Source organism: Brachypodium distachyon, chromosome 1 (assembly GCF_000005505.3).
Source record: "Brachypodium distachyon strain Bd21 chromosome 1, Brachypodium_distachyon_v3.0, whole genome shotgun sequence".
In the NCBI taxonomy this organism is placed as follows: Eukaryota; Viridiplantae; Streptophyta; class Magnoliopsida; order Poales; family Poaceae; genus Brachypodium; species Brachypodium distachyon.
The window spans coordinates 6533664-6549158 of NC_016131.3; the positions used below are offsets into that span (position 1 = coordinate 6533664).

Sequence of the window (15495 nt, forward strand, 5' to 3'; positions counted from 1 at the left end):
GAGCGGCGGCGGCGGCGAAAGAACCGCTCCGATTTGAACGGAAGCAGCGGCCGAGGTGCTACAATCTACAACTACGAGGGAGAGCGAAGCAGAATTAGTCAGGGTTTCCGGGTGAAAAAATCAATATTACCCAACTAATTCGACGGTCAGATTTGGCTTATACTGCTCCTCCCCCTGCGGCAGTATAAAGGTACTGTAACATAGCTCTTTCTCTAGGTTGGTCGTCTTCGACCGTTTGGTTAATTCGTTTTCTGCCCTTGTGTTGGTTCTGGTTGTGCAACAAAACAACACATGCACGGAACAAGCATAGAGTCCAACATCATATCGTCACATGCATCATCGGGATGCAACATGTGTAGTGCGTGTATATATATATTCGTAAGTAAACAGGGGTCGCTCTAAACCAATTGATGGCTCCCATCAAGACCCTAATGGCCTGCGTCACCATCGTGACGTCATCCCTAAGCTGCATCCCTGGCTCGATCCCTATATGGCTATATATATACCCACCCTCCTGCCAAAGCAGCAGAGAGCAAACTCACACCAAACTCACCACTTGACTAGTAAGCAAAAACTGCTGCAAAGCTAGCCATGGACGAGCTGTTTGTTCAGTTGCTGTTGCTCTCGGCCGTGGCCGTGGCGCTGCTGCAGCTGCTGAAGCGGGCCCTGACGAAGCGGGCCGGGCCGAGGGCGCCCCCGGGCCCGTGGAAGCTGCCGGTGATCGGCAACATGCACCAGCTGGTGAACGTGCTGCCTCACCGCGCGCTGCGGGACCTGGCCGAGGCGCACGGCCCGCTGATGATGCTGCAGCTGGGCCAGACGCCGCTGGTCGTGGCGTCGTCCAAGGAGACGGCGCGGCAGGTGCTCAAGACCCACGACACCAACTTCGCCACGCGGCCCAAGCTGCTCGCGGGCGAGATCGTGGGCTACGAGTGGGCCGACATCCTCTTCTCCCCCTCCGGCGACTACTGGCGCAAGCTCCGCCAGCTCTGCGCCGCCGAGATCCTCAGCCCCAAGCGCGTGCTCTCCTTCCGCCACATCAGGGAGGACGAGGTATATTGGTCGTCACTCATAACTCAGCTGCACTAATTTCAACGACTTATTGATACACTTGAGCAAAGTTTGACACTTGGCTAGAAACTATGAACATATTTCCATACAGATTATAAAAGAATTAAGTTAATTAAGTGCAGTAACGTACAGTTGAATGGACGCAGATAAATGGAGCATATTGGACGACAACGAATGAAACACGGTCTATTAAAGACTCACGCAGTTCATCTCTCTGACCCCACAAGTCAAGCTCCATCGTGGCTTACTGCATGCACGAAATAACAAAAAAAAACAGGTTTAAAAGACTAGTCTACCACAAAATATGGAATTGTCTGATTTTTAAGCAAAATGTTTAAATCTAAGTTGACGAATCTAGATCTCATTTTAGCCTTCCTTTCTCATCGTCCGTTTCGAATTTTAAACCACAAATCATATCCAATGGCTGAAAAATCAACTTATTTCTAACTAAAAATCAGACAACTTAGACATAACAAAGACCGCAAAATATACAGTGGCATGTAAAAACTCAACCAAGGACAACTTTATATATGTGCAAGAGCCAATAGATCAGGACAACAAGCGAAATGTTACTTGGTTAATTTCGATCTGACTGTATATACGTACGTACATATGCAGGTAAGGATGCGTGTGGAGGAGATCCGCCTGGCGGGGCCATCGGCGGAGGTGAACCTGAGCGCGATGTTCCACGGGCTGACCAACAGCATCGTGTCGCGGGCAGCGTTCGGTAAGAAGCGGGCGAACGCGGCGGAGTTCATGTCCGCCATCAAGGCCGGCGTGGGCCTCTCGAGCGGCTTCAACATCCCGGACCTCTTCCCGACGTGGACGACCCTGCTGGCCACCGTCACCGGCATGCGGCGCAGCCTCCAGGGCATCCACACCACGGTCGACGCCATCCTCCAGGAGATCATCGACGAGCGCAACGGAATCCGTGGGGAGAAGATCAGGACCGGCGATGCCGAGAACAACGTCGACGAGAACCTCGTGGACGTGCTCATCGGCCTGCAGGAGAAAGGCGGCTTCGGGTTCCACCTCGACAACAGCAAGATCAAGGCCATCATTTTGGTATATATCCCTCTTATACGCTTTGGGTTTGCTCGGCAAAAGTGATCAGTAATTACTGATTTACGAGTATATATCATACTCTACTGCATATGCGTGCAGGACATGTTCGCGGGCGGGACGGGGACGTCGGCGTCGGCCATGGAGTGGGGGATGTCGGAGCTGATGCGGAACCCGGCGGTGATGAAGAAGCTCCAGGGACAAATCCGCGAGGCGTTCATGGGGAAACCCGTGGTGACAGAAGCGGACTTACAGGCGAGCAACCTCCGGTACCTGAAGCTGGTGATCAAGGAGGCACTGCGGCTGCACCCGCCGGCGCCGCTGCTGGTGCCCCGTGAGAGCATCGAGGCGTGCGAGCTCCAAGGGTACGCGATCCCGGCCAAGGCGCGGGTCATCGTCAACGCCTGGGCCATCGGGCAGGACCCTAAGTACTGGGAGGCGCCCGAGCAGTTCTGGCCGGAGCGGTTCGAGGACGGTGCCGTGGACTTCACCGGGGGAAGCTACGAGTTTCTCCCCTTTGGGTCGGGAAGGAGGATGTGCCCCGGGTTTAACTATGGGCTGGCTAGCATGGAGCTCGCCCTCGTCGCCTTGCTCTACCACTTCGACTGGGCGCTCCCGGAGAGTGTCGCCGAGGTGGACATGGAGGAGGCGCCCGGGCTCGGCGTGCGCCGCCGCTCGCCGCTCATGCTCCGTGCCACGCCCTTCGTGCCGACGGCTTGATATATATCCACGCGCGTGGAATTGTCCCTGCGCGCCCGGATGCATCGCGTCGCGGCTATGCGTACGCTAATAAGTTGGTTTGCATCCTGCATGTGCATGCATGCTGGGTTTTCGTACTTACGGCCGGCCGGATCGACCTTATACGTGCCATGCATGTGTATGTTTCCCCACTGTACGTATAATTTATCGCGCTCTGTTGTCTACGTACGTAGTAACAGTAGTATCTGTATCTTATACGGAGTAATATCAGTGTGTAACGTACAGGACTTTATATTGTACGATATTTTCTCCGTTCTAAATACTTGTCAAATATTTAGTGACGGAGGAAATACGTACGATGAAAAATAATAGATGGCATCGATCGAACCGTTATCAATCTTCTGTATATGAGTCACTTGAACTGAGTTCCAGTAAGCGTACGTGACCATATACAGCTGGTGCATGCAGGATTGCAGGTCCTCTGACGCCCCGTCCCAGGGATCGGTCCAGGAGTCTCTGCATGCAGGTCACCAACGATGGCTCGATCGGCCTCGACGGACATGCACGCTGGAGGAGGGCGTTCCTGCATGCGTGGCTGGGTCGGCGCGTCGCGACTGGAATGATCGGGATCGAATCATCGAATCGATAGGCCGGGCGACCGCCGACCGATAACGTGCGCTAGATCTGCGGAAAGGCACTAGGGAGGCGATGATTGCCAGGCCAATCAGCTTCTTGGGCCAAGTACCCAGCAGCACAAGCACAAAAAGAAATGGCTCTGGTTCTGCTGGGCTGCCCTTTCTATTGCTTTTTTTAGGGGGGCCCTTTCTCTTTTTTTTTTTTTTTTGAAACACGATTTCCATTAGAGTAACCGCCCTCAGTTTAAACGAGTATTACATCACAGCAACCAAAATAAGGTACTGCAGAAAGGAGAAAACAAGTTCCTGACAACATAACAGTGCATAGGAAACAAAACACTCAGCAGAAGACATGAAACATATCACCCAGCTATAGGGACATGTTCCAGCGAATGACACAACCCCTTCAACTTGCAAGTCTTCTCCCCATCGGCGCCCATCCTTGACGACGCGAGAATGCTTCATTCATGACCTGTCTGATCATCGCGCTCCCTGCCTTCAGCTTTCTTCTGTTTGTTTCGATCTGCAGGATAGCCCAAGAGTTTAGATGACTGCAAAGAGTGAAGATTATCGTCGCCAGATCTTCCGGGAATTGTTGCCTGAAACAAGCACTGTTTCTTGTCTTCCAGATCGTCCAAATGACTGCAGCCGCACCACTAAGTGCAAGCTTACGCTGGACCGGAGGGAAAGAGGATCCCCATGCTCCCAGTATATCACTAATGGAGTTAGGAATCCTGCTAAGTCCTAAAGCACACCCAACCACCTGCCACACAAACCTGGCAACAGGGCACCTGCACAGAAGGTGATCTACAGTCTCGGCAGCAGTGCAAAAGTAACACTGAGCATTCCCAGACCAACCTCTTCTGAGCAGGTTATCTTTAGTTAGGATACTATTCCTAACCGCCAGCCAGGTGAAGATTTTAATCTTGAGAGGGATCTTCAGGTCCCATACACCTCTGTAATCCACCAGAGCTCCAGCTTTCAGATGTAGATAGAGAGATCTGACTGAGAATTGTCCAGATTTGCAAATCTTCCATCTTACAGCAACCCTTTCTATTGCTGGGCTTTCGAGAATTAGTGGCAAGGCCAGGCCCAGGGGGCAAAAATGCCAGAAGAAATCGCAGCGAGGCCAGGCCCAGGGTGAATTTGTTGGCTCCGCTCACTCGAATCCGTCCCTGCCTCCCACGTCCAACGCACTGGCGGCCAGCTCAAAAAAGAAAAGAAAAGAAAAACGCACTGGCGGCCGTGCCCGTGCACAACCGCTCTGACCTCCTGGAGATTCCACCTTTGCGCCTTTCGCCGCCGGTGGAGGCGCTTCATGATGTCCCTCGGGAGTGCGGCGCCACTCCGGCGGAGCTGGACAGCATTGGTGCTGCCGTGTTTACCTCTCCGGCCTCCTCCATGAACCATGAAGGCCCATGGTACACCATGCACCCTAGCTAGGCTTTGGCAATATCTTTTGTGTGCCCGGGTGTCGCTGGCTTGTCCCACGAGCCTCTCGTCTCATGAAGTCATGAAACGATCCGGCTGCTTTTGGCTTCGATCATAGATCTATATATGAGCCGATCCTATAAAAGTCTTGTGCAATCTTAGGATAAAGGTTCGCGTCCGATCTTTGGAACCTTGTCATCCAGCCACGATTGTCGGCATGCTTCCTCGCCTCTATTGCTGGGCTTTGGATAGGTTCCCAGCGGGCCGGCTGAGCTGATTCTAACGTAAAACTCCCTGGTTTATAAGTTAGTGTGCTTGCCGTCTTGTGGTGGTGCGGCTTTGTTTTTCCATGACTAATCGCACGACCATCTCCTTCTGCACATGGAATGTTTGGGTCCTTGAGCACTCACTCACAAATGCGCCGAGGTCCGATCCTTTCTCAACTTGTACATAGACCTCAGTTCCTCAAACCACAAAGCGTACGTGTTGCTACAAGAGTCAAAACTCCAATCTGTCTCAAGACCATGTAAAACTTCTCCGCTCCCTTTAATTCGCAGGCGATTGCTAGTTGTGGTTGTTCCAGTTTAGTTTCAGTGGACCGTCAAATTCTCAACCGGAATTTGCACGACATAAAGTAGAATTCCAGGCTTCGAAATGTGCAAAATATGCTCTCTTCCCTATTGTTGAGGGCCAGATCAAACAAAGGCAACAAGGATCAACGTCTCAACGAGGAACCGTCTGACTGTTTACCAGGCAGTCCCAGACTTCTCTAACAAAATCTTCCATCCGAAGTATACCGTCCATTCCATGTCACGTTTGATTATAATTTTTTTTTTTGCCTCAATGGAGAAACCTGAATTTTCATCAGCAAGAGCCCACAATGCAAGGCGCAAGGAATTCTCCTAAGCACAAGACCGGCGGCAAAATCAAATGCTGCAGACAAAACACTGGCATTGAAGCAATCTCACCAAAGAATCGCCAGTACCAACAAAACACACATCGACCTACCAGGTAATTACCATCCACACAATTGCACCAATTGACCGAAGATGAGGGTACATTTAGTTTCCTAGGTGTTCCAACTTTAACAAGCACTGCCTGCTGCATCCCTACCTCACCAATCCCTTTGCAGAGTTTACAGTAACACCACGCCCCCGACATACAACTGCAGCTCAATGTTTACACCGCACGGCACAGTCCTAACACCAACACGAACAGATAGAAAGGGACCAAAAGAAAAAGGCTACAAAAATTATGAGTTTGACCAGAAACACTGCATCGACTGTCTACGCGATAAATCCCTTTCGCCATGGATTTCTCCTCCGAAGGTTGACTCTCCCCTATCCCTCCCCAGCAGTTAGGAACAGAAGAATATGTACAAAACTAGGCTTTCTTCTTTTTCATCTCTTTTCTAGAAACAGAAGCTATTGAAGCTGTCTGCGGCTGAAGGCCTGACAACAGGTCAGGCTGGCTGGGGTACTGCTCGGTTATGGTTGTGATCGCCTTCATAGGTAACGATCAACATCGCAGGGTCGTCGACGCACCTCTCAACATGCTTCCTCGCCGGGCAGCCCCTCACGCTGCTACACTTGTAGTAACCCCTGAAAGACGATGAGCACAAAATGGATATTCTTAAGCTGCCTGTTTGAGGAAAGAACAAGAGGGGAAGTGTGCTGGGACGAGGTTGCCAGCTGTAACCTCTGTGATTGCAATAGGTACATTACCAGAATTAGAACATGTTTCTTTTCAACAGCATGTATGCTTAAAAAGAAAATCACCCCTTTTGGAAGGACATCTGAATCTCACTTCGCTATAAACAGTATATATTACCTAAACAGCTGGGGCACGAAATCTAGCCTTAAAACATTCAACCATAGTTTCCACTTTCCAGGACAAAAAATCTTTTAGTTATCCAAAGAGGATTACTTTGGTACCTCCAGACCACCACCCTATGATATGGGCTTATACTTAATTTTACCGAAATAAGAAAAAACAGGCTCTAACTCTGAGCCAAGGAAAAACACGACTGGTTGCAACCAAATGCCACTTGTTTCCTGACATGACACAATGATAAAGCTAGCGAATAGTATGTACAACCCTGCCGTGTGCAATCTAAGCATGCAAATGCAGGATAGTAGTAGATATCAAAGCACTGATTATACTAGCTAGGTTAGCAGCAAACACCAGCAGAGGAAGACTGTAAGCAACACAAGATCCAACTGAGTGACTAAATTGATGCAAAGATTCAGGCATATAGCTATACCTAGGATGCGGGGATCCCTTTATTGGCTTCTGTCCATACTTCCTCCACGAGAACTCATCACCCGGGATGTCAGCGACCTTATCACTGATTGCAGGTACTTTGATAGACCTCCTTATCCTCAGTTTCCTGCAGATGCATAAAACAGTGGGCGATTTACAAAAAGAACATAAAAAATAATCATAATATCAGTAGTCTGATACACAGATATCAATTTATCACATGAACTCCAACCTTTTCTTGGCACAGTGACACCTGCTCCCAGTCACACAGCGGCCACTCCCATCCTCCTTGCCAGCGCACCTCCTCCTCTGCATGTTGCTCAACTCCGGAGTGCTTGACGTCTGCGAACCACTAACTAGCTGGAAAGGACGGCTGGAGCGGCTGCCATCCAGGCTAGCGATACTCCCATCCATGCTCAGAGATGACAGGAATGAACGGGAGGATGATGCTGTGCCATTAGAACTGTCAAACTTCAAATTGACACCCTTACCACCACTAGTGCTACCACCTCGATCACCAAGGCCACCCCTCTTCATCATCTCACTCTGCAAGTTCATCTGATGCATGAGCTGAAACCTCTGGTAGCTCTGCTGCTGCTGGATGAAATGGAGATGTGCCGCTGGCAATGCCGGTGTTGGCGTCCCCGCCGGGGGCGCAACAGACACCGGTTGGACGAGCTGTAGTGGCCGGCCTGAGGCTAGCCCATTTGAATGAACCACAGGGTTCTCTAGAAGCAACCTTTGGGGGAATTGGGCAGGGATCCTGACAGGATCCTTCGAAGAGGAGCCCTCCATCTGCTGGTACCTCGGAAACAGCTGGAGACTAGTGTTCGGGCTCAGGTTCGATGTTTTGGCTGCTGCTTCTGCTGCAGCCACTACAGGGCTCTCCAAAAAGAGGTTGCTATCAAACATAGGCATGGGCTTCTTGATCTTCTTTCTAAACCTGGCATGGCCATGGAGGCCACCTCCACCTCCATTGGTGATCTTGGAGGCTAGTGAGCCAAATTTGGAGACAGCATCTCCTGTGGCCTCCATGAGATCCTTGTAGGGAACGAGCTGGCCATGGGGGTTGGAGAGGAGGCCAAGCACCTTGTGGCAGCTCTGGACTGCCTCCCTGTTTGATTCCTCCACACCCTCCATCTGCAAACACCAAACAAAAACTACATGAGCCCTCCGTTTGAACATCTCGAATCACAATGATTCAACACATGCCCTAAGTTTGCAATTACTGAACTCACATAAAAGATTTCAGCAAAACAAAAATCTAATGCCGGATCACAGCATGAGGATATACTTTCTACAGTAAAAAAACATAGTACTAGAAAGCACACGAGCCGATATGCTGCTGACTCTAATCATTCCAGTCCATAAAAAATTGCCACCTCCATATATAGATTTCAAGTCTGAAGAAACAGCACTCCGGTGCAGGAGATTCTTCGCAATGATGGGGCACGCAGGGGCATCATTTCGGACCAGCAAACCAAAATTGGACATGCGAACATGGGACATGGCATTTCGGTGGCCTTAATCGCTACTAAAATTAGGCCACCAGACAATCCAGCAAGCACCTGAGCCTACAAGAACAGAAAAGGCTATATACCACGCCCGTGAGCCCGTGACTAGCTCCCCCAGAATAATCTCCAAAACCAGAGGCAAAATCTACCACTCCCAGAACTAGAAAACGCCTTGCGCCCGAGCATATCCTCGATCCATCACCCATGGAACAGAACTGAACACCGAATCACCAGAAAGGGACACATACATACACATGCGTGATCTTGGCAGGAAACAACGAGAACGGAAGAGAAGAAGCAAACCTCGCGAGACCGGGCGCTGCCACCACCTCCTCCTCCTCCTCCTCGGGCGGAGAGGAAACAGGAGGGCAGGGGAGGCGGCGAGGCTCCCTCCATGGCTGCTGGTACAGGCGGAGAGAAGAGAAGCAACGAACAGCGCAGGCAGCAGTCCAGTATTAGTCCAAGGCAGGGGAGTGAGGAAATAAATAAACAAACGGAACGGGGCCAGTGCTCTCGCTTTTTTTGCCTTTCTTTATTTTTCCTCTTCTCCTCGGGGGGCTTGAAGCACTGCAGGGGCGGGGCCACCGAGGTGGGCCCCGAGGGATCCGAGCCGTCCATCGCGCCCATCCCTGTCCCGTGTATGGACTTTCTCTCTGTCTGGTTTTCGTTCATTTTTTTAATAATTTCTTGGGTTCCCCGGGCCGCCGTTTCGTCAAAGGTGTGAGCTGTGTCAGAGGCTGCAGTGACGGGTGTGGGGCCCGCCTTATTCTCGCTCTCGTCTTCCTTGCGCGGTGCTGCTGCTGGCGCCGAGCGCTTCTCTCTCTCTATCCATCCCCGTGCGGCGCCTCCTGTGTGGCAATTCCTGTGGGCGCTGGTGCAACGGATATGTGTTGTGCGTGGTATCTTTTTTGGAAGCGCCGACGAGCATGAGCTGGCCGGAGGATGTCAAAACTTAATGTCTCTAGCGTAATGTAATTTATGACATAATCTTTTGCATTTAAATATGACAGTCTGGCTACACATGTCATTTATATTTTTTCGAAACGTATTGGGTGGGCGCTCTGTAACGGATAGGTGGTATGTATTTTTTTAGAAGCAAGATGAGCATGAGCTGGAATGATTTATGCGGCTCCCGTCTGTTCTTGTCCATATCTTAATATGGATGCTTGTGTAATAAATCAGTGGCACGATCTTCACATATAAGTACCGCAATATGTGTCTGTCATTGATGATCCTCGAAAGGATCGCCGCATTCGGTGGGCAGCAGAGTAACCGGTGGTATGGTGTGTTTCTTTCGAAACAACGATGAGCGCTAGTTGGGATGGTATCGGTGGTAAATGGGTTCTTGTTTGTATCGTAATCTGAATTCTTGTGTAATTTATGGCATAATCTTTGGAGATCTACCGCGATCTAGATATAGCATTGGTATGTATTGTAATCTAGTAGATGCTTGCGTAATTTATGGCATAATCTTCGAAGATATACCACAATGTAGATATAGCATTGCTTTGCACTTGTGTAATTTATGGCATAATCTTTGCAGATGCATCACAATCTAGATATATCATTGATGTGTATTGTCCTAGATGCTTGAGTACTTTATGACATAATATTATATTAAATATAGCACAATTTGGCTAGATATGTCATTTATATATTTCGAAACGTCGGTGGGTGCTCGTGTAACGGATAGGTGGCATGTATGATCAGCATGAGCTGGAATGATTTATGCGGCTTCCGTCGGTTCTTGTCCATATCTTAATATGGATGCTTGTGTAATAAATCAGTGGCACAACCTTCATATGTAAGTACTGCAATATACGTATGTCATTGATGATCCTCGAAAGGATCGCCGTGTTCTGCGAGCAGTAGAGTAACCGGTGGTATGGTGTGTTTCTTTCGAAACAATGATGAGCATGAGCTAGGATGGTATCGGTGGTAAATGGATTCTTGTTTGTATTGTAATCTGGATGCTTGTGTAATTTATGGCATAATCTTTGGAGATGTACGACAATCTAGATATGCATTGATATTGTAGATGCTTGTGTAATTTATGGCATAATCTTTGGAGATATACAACAATGTAGATATATCATTGATATGCATTTGTGTAATTTATGGCATAGTCTTTGCAGATGCATCACAATCTAGATATCGCATTGATGTGCATCATCCTAGATGCTTGTGTGATTTATGGCAATCTTTGCAGATAGTATACCACAATCTAGATTATGGTATTGATCTTTGTGAAAAGGCTTCTAGAAACATAGTATTTGATCGTCCGTTAGTTGCAGCATTACAATAAAGGTGCAAGTGGGCCGGATGGATCTAGACCAACTTCTTGAGAGGTGAAGTAGTCCGCGCATCGAAGTGTGATAGCAGTTTGTGTTGCTCAACGTACCGCAAAACCACAGTTATAACTAGGCTTTTAAGATAAAAAAGAATTGTGAGTCTTTACTCTAAATTTTTTCTTTACGGAAACAGAACCAGTAGTATTCTATTGTAAATGTAGCAAATAAATTTACGAACAAAAAAATTACAATAAACTTTGTAACCGCTCAGAAAGTGGCAATCTCGTGACTATTTTTTTTGCTATCCATACAGATTACAGAAAGGCCGAAGCCGGACGCCACCGCATAAGATCCCGGGCTCCTCCCTGAAGGCCGTTGAGGGTCACAGCCAATCAGCGCGCGACACGTATCCGAAAACCGGGGGAGTGCGGGCGCGAGGGCGTAGTGCTCGGAAGCGCGTGCGGTCCTCCACATACCCCGCCTCCGCGCTCTCTCTGCCATGTGGGCCCGGCAAGGTCAACAGCCTCTTTTCTTCTCGTTGGCCGGCCCGGCCGGGCGGGCGGGCGCACGCGCTCGAGCCCGACTGCCACCCAAGTTGGCCATGCATGCGATGCGAGCCAGGCTTCCGGTCGGGTGATCCCTGCTGCCACGCCCACGCGCGCGTGCCGCCGCCGCCTCGTACTCCACTCTCCGCCCTCCTAGCTTGTGCGCGTGTACGTGTCCTCCACTCGCCGCAGTTTTTTTTATGCCGCTGCGACTAGCTCTCTTACGTAAGTGTGTTAGGACTTGGGAATAATAATGTTGAGTAGAAATCCATGTGTCGTGACAGGATTATCTAGCCAGAAAAGATGTAGTAGCAGTGTAGCATCGAATGATTCCGGAAGGAAATTGAGGAAAGGTGTATCAAGAGCGAACCATTTTTAGCATACTGGAGATTATAGAAGATGACCAGTGTGATCGTATATTCGTATGTCGATTATACGCCATGATCACCTGGCACTGGCAGTACTTCTCTGCGTGGGAATTTTTGGGTGCAGAAGCTAGTACTATCAATCAACGCGTGCATCAGTTTACTATTACCAAGATCAAAGAGTGGGTGCTTGAGTTCGGTTGGGTATTAGCATATTCTAACGCCACGCCCATACTGAAATTTGACATCTTTCCGATCGATGATTAAGCATCGACTTTGCATGCACATCATGGTTGCCCTCTACCGAAAACAATCATGGTTGCCTCCGACTCACAGGTCGATCGGCACGGCAGTCCCCTTAGTGCGCGACGCACGTGTGACCGTCTTTGTCCATCGGAAGAACAAATGGCTCGTCATCATGATGATGATCATCCCTCTCCAACCTCTCATCATGGCCTTGATCTCTATACGTACTGTTTCACGTTAACATGGTCATGAATAGGCAATGATCATGTTTTTTCCTCTGAATAAAACAGAGAATGATCGGGCGATGGTGATTGCACGTTTATTCCAGATAACAGGGTACAGTGTGGATAGGAACTCAATAATTCGTTGTATCGAGTGTTAGTTCAAGTCACCCTTTAAATTTCACAAAACCACACGTTTGTCAATCAGACTTCTTAACGGGCTCTCAATTTTGCTAATTTGTCCACAACACTACACGTTTTGTGTCTCACTTCACCCAAAATAACAGTTTAAGCACATTTGACAGCATTTCTTATATGCAGGTCCCGCATGTTAGGCATCACGTCTTTTCATTATAGCCCTTGCCTTTTTCTCTTTTTCCTCATCCCCCCTTCTTCTCACTCCAAACAGGATTGGCCGGATATTCTCAGGCCGGCTGTGCGCATCACATAGCTAGCTAAGTTTATAATTTTCAAGATCTATGTGTCTCATTTAAGCAGGATTATGTTTTCGGTGATAGACAACATACCTGTGACACTAGGTAACTCAATCTCAAGACACTCTACGACTCCAGCCTATTGCAGGCGTTGTGTGGAGTTGTGTACGCATCTAAAACTGTAGTGTGTTATGCAACGAGTTTTTAATGAGTTCATGACAACTGATTTGATGTGTGCATCCAGTGGTTGCGTATAGAATGTTACTTGTATATCAAAAATTTATCGGTGCCAGATGAAACCAATGGATGTACATTAGCTTTGCCTCTGTGTCTACACTCAGCGGCGGAGCCAGAAGTTAGAGAAGAAGGGTGCTAATATAGGTCCAATGGGGCTATAATTGTGATTCTTCCATATTGTTGAGCTAATAACCAATACTTACTATAATAAGAGATAATTGCACCACTGACCCATAAACTTGAGAGGTGGGAGCAGTTTAGTCCAACAAGTTGCAAAATGAGCAAAACTAGTCCAGAAGTTAAGATTCGGGAGCATTTTAGTCCAATTAGTCCGAATTGGACACGCAGTTAGATGGAGTCCCGTAGGCTGTGGAAATTTTGCAAAAAAGCCCCCCCAGATAGGAGCAATTTGTACACGGCGGCCGATGAGGCCATTGGAGATGAACTAGAGCTTCCGGAGGCTGAAGAGCGCGGCAGGGAGGGCTCCGGTGAAGGAGTTGGCGGCAAGGGAGAGCTCCTGGATATGATGGGGCAGGAGGACGAGGAAGGGAGTGCGCCGGCGAGGTGGTTGGCGAAGAGGTCGAGCACGCGAAGCGCGAGAGGCCGGCGGCGAGCCTCTTTCCTCTACTGGATCCACCGCACCGGCCTGCTTCGCTGAGGAGAGTTGCCCAGGGTTGTCCACCTTGTCGGCGCCGCCTTCTCTGGACCTGTTGGCCACATCTCAAGAGGTGAGTGAGATGCGCAATAACTGCAGGGGGTTTTCAGCAAAAAAACACAAGACACGTGTCAATGCCTGATTGGTTTGGATCTCTTAGCAATCCGAATCTCAACTTATAGGACTAGTTTTGCTCATTTTACAACTTGTTGGACTAAACTGTTTCCACCTGTCAAGTTGTTGGGCTAGTGGTGCAATTACCTCTTATAATAAATATCTTTAGCACGGGCCCTGCCTCCGCCACTGTCTACACTGTAATCACTGTTTCTCAAAACAGAAAAGAAGTGACCCTTTACACCACTATCAGATGTTGGTACGTTGACAACTCAATGGTTGGATATCTCCATTTCGACATATTTGGCAAATTCATGTGGATGTAGGTGTATTAAAAGCGATGTCGTGACTTAAAAATAATTGTGCAATGTTTGTGTTCTACTCCATCTGTCCGCCCCACAGCGCATGGCCCCCGCCTGCTTCTCCTTCGCGGGCTTGCTCAGTTTTCCTGCCCAATCGGTTGTCCATGTGTGGGACCCAAAACAGGGGTAAAATGGGTACTTTAAGGTAAACAAATCAATGCGTGGGACCCAAAACAGGGGTAAAATGGGTACTTTAAGGTAAACAAATCAATGCGCCTGTTATAGTTGGACAGGACTGTTCGAGTAATACGCCCGGTAAAAGAAGGACGGAGGGAGTATCTTTTTTGCACCATTAAATGGTGAGCTAATTAATCAAGCTAGGATTAAGACCGTATACGGTATTGCGATGGATTCTTCTGACCTCGTTTACTCCATCCGTTTTTCCCCGTATATTTTACTTTTGGTTAACCGATAATTTCCTGCCCGATCTCATGTATTTTTGTTCTTAGCAAACTATCAAGTAAATTCAGTGCAATACAATCCGTCAACCACATATATAAAATTGTCTTGTGACAACAATGACACCTTGGCAACCTTGACGGTGGTCAGCGGCATATGTGGAGAAGTAACCAGGTTGACTAATAATGCTTTGTGTGTGCTGTCATGATGACTTGGTGGATGTGTGTTCAATTTATACTCCCATCTTTAAGATATTTGTACATGTGAGTTTTTCTTAAGTTAAATTCTGTCAATTTTGACGAGTTTGTAGGATTGCTATCAAATATGTTTTTCATGTTGTATTTATCTGGTGATGCATATGTTGGTGAGTATCTTTTTTATTAACTTGGTCAGAATTGATGAAGTTTGACATAGGACGACCATAAACGTATAGTGCATCGTTAAAAAAACCCAGAGGGGATATATATGATTTTGTCTGATTAACTATACGTCGAAACTTTTCTTAGCTAATAAGGCAAGCTTTGTTTTGAGAAAAAGAAACCAAGACTGGGACTTTTAACTCACTCCTTTTACGGAGATGGGAAGTGACGGTCGTCTGGTTCTAGAAGCTATATATACTCGTCATCGTCTGTATGGCCATTAACACGCCATAGCGGGAGATGCTTATAAGCTTTCCGCTCAACATTGGTAAAAAATAGTGATGTACGGCCTGACCCGACTAAATCTTATTACACTGCCTTTCGATCGATCATCTTCAGAAACAGGTGATTAATTCTATTCTCTAGAGTCGTACGTTGTGCAGGAAAAAGATGCATGCAGGAAGCGCTTCACTGCACACCGCAGTGCTCCACACCAATCATTCTAGCTCATCACTGTAGTTTATATTTATTTTATCTCGGAAGGGAGAATGATTTATTCATTAGAAGCACGATACATTGAGCAGCGTGACACT

The 15495-nt window shown here is 48.2% G+C and overlaps 2 protein-coding genes across 2 annotated transcripts; one reads left to right on the forward strand and one right to left on the reverse strand.

Moving 5' to 3' along the window:
• The first annotated feature begins 543 nt into the window (after positions 1-543).
• LOC100833437 (premnaspirodiene oxygenase) lies at positions 544-3203 on the forward strand. Its single transcript, XM_003559395.4, has 3 exons — positions 544-1053; positions 1690-2136; positions 2236-3203. The coding sequence occupies exons 1-3, from the start codon at positions 592-594 to the stop codon at positions 2851-2853; spliced, it is 1527 nt and encodes a 508-aa protein (XP_003559443.1). The 5' UTR covers positions 544-591; the 3' UTR covers positions 2854-3203.
• Positions 3204-5880: 2677 nt separating this feature from the next.
• On the reverse strand, positions 5881-9148 carry LOC100836202 (protein WRKY1). The gene is made up of 4 exons (XM_003559831.4): positions 8978-9148; positions 7393-8300; positions 7162-7287; positions 5881-6499 (listed from the first exon to the last, which is right to left on the reverse strand). Exons 1-4 carry the CDS (start codon positions 9068-9070, stop codon positions 6361-6363), a joined length of 1266 nt encoding a protein of 421 aa, XP_003559879.1. The 5' UTR covers positions 9071-9148; the 3' UTR covers positions 5881-6360.
• Between the last annotated feature and the right edge of the window lie 6347 nt (positions 9149-15495).

Bases quoted from the DNA above. Each gene is read 5' to 3' on its own strand.
- LOC100833437 (XM_003559395.4), top strand. From the start codon at position 592: ATGGACGAGCTGTTTGTTCAGTTGCTGTTGCTCTCGGCCGTGGCCGTG. The intron at 1,054-1,689 runs GTATATTGGTCG...GTACATATGCAG, and splicing joins GCCACATCAGGGAGGACGAG to GTAAGGATGCGTGTGGAGGA. The intron at 2,137-2,235 runs GTATATATCCCT...ATATGCGTGCAG, and splicing joins AGATCAAGGCCATCATTTTG to GACATGTTCGCGGGCGGGAC.
- LOC100836202 (XM_003559831.4), bottom strand. From the start codon at position 9,070: ATGGAGGGAGCCTCGCCGCCTCCCCTGCCCTCCTGTTTCCTCTCCGCC. The intron at 8,301-8,977 runs GTTTGCTTCTTC...TGGTGTTTGCAG, and splicing joins GCAGCGCCCGGTCTCGCGAG to ATGGAGGGTGTGGAGGAATC. The intron at 6,500-7,161 runs GTATAGCTATAT...ATCGTCTTTCAG, and splicing joins AAGGGATCCCCGCATCCTAG to GGGTTACTACAAGTGTAGCA.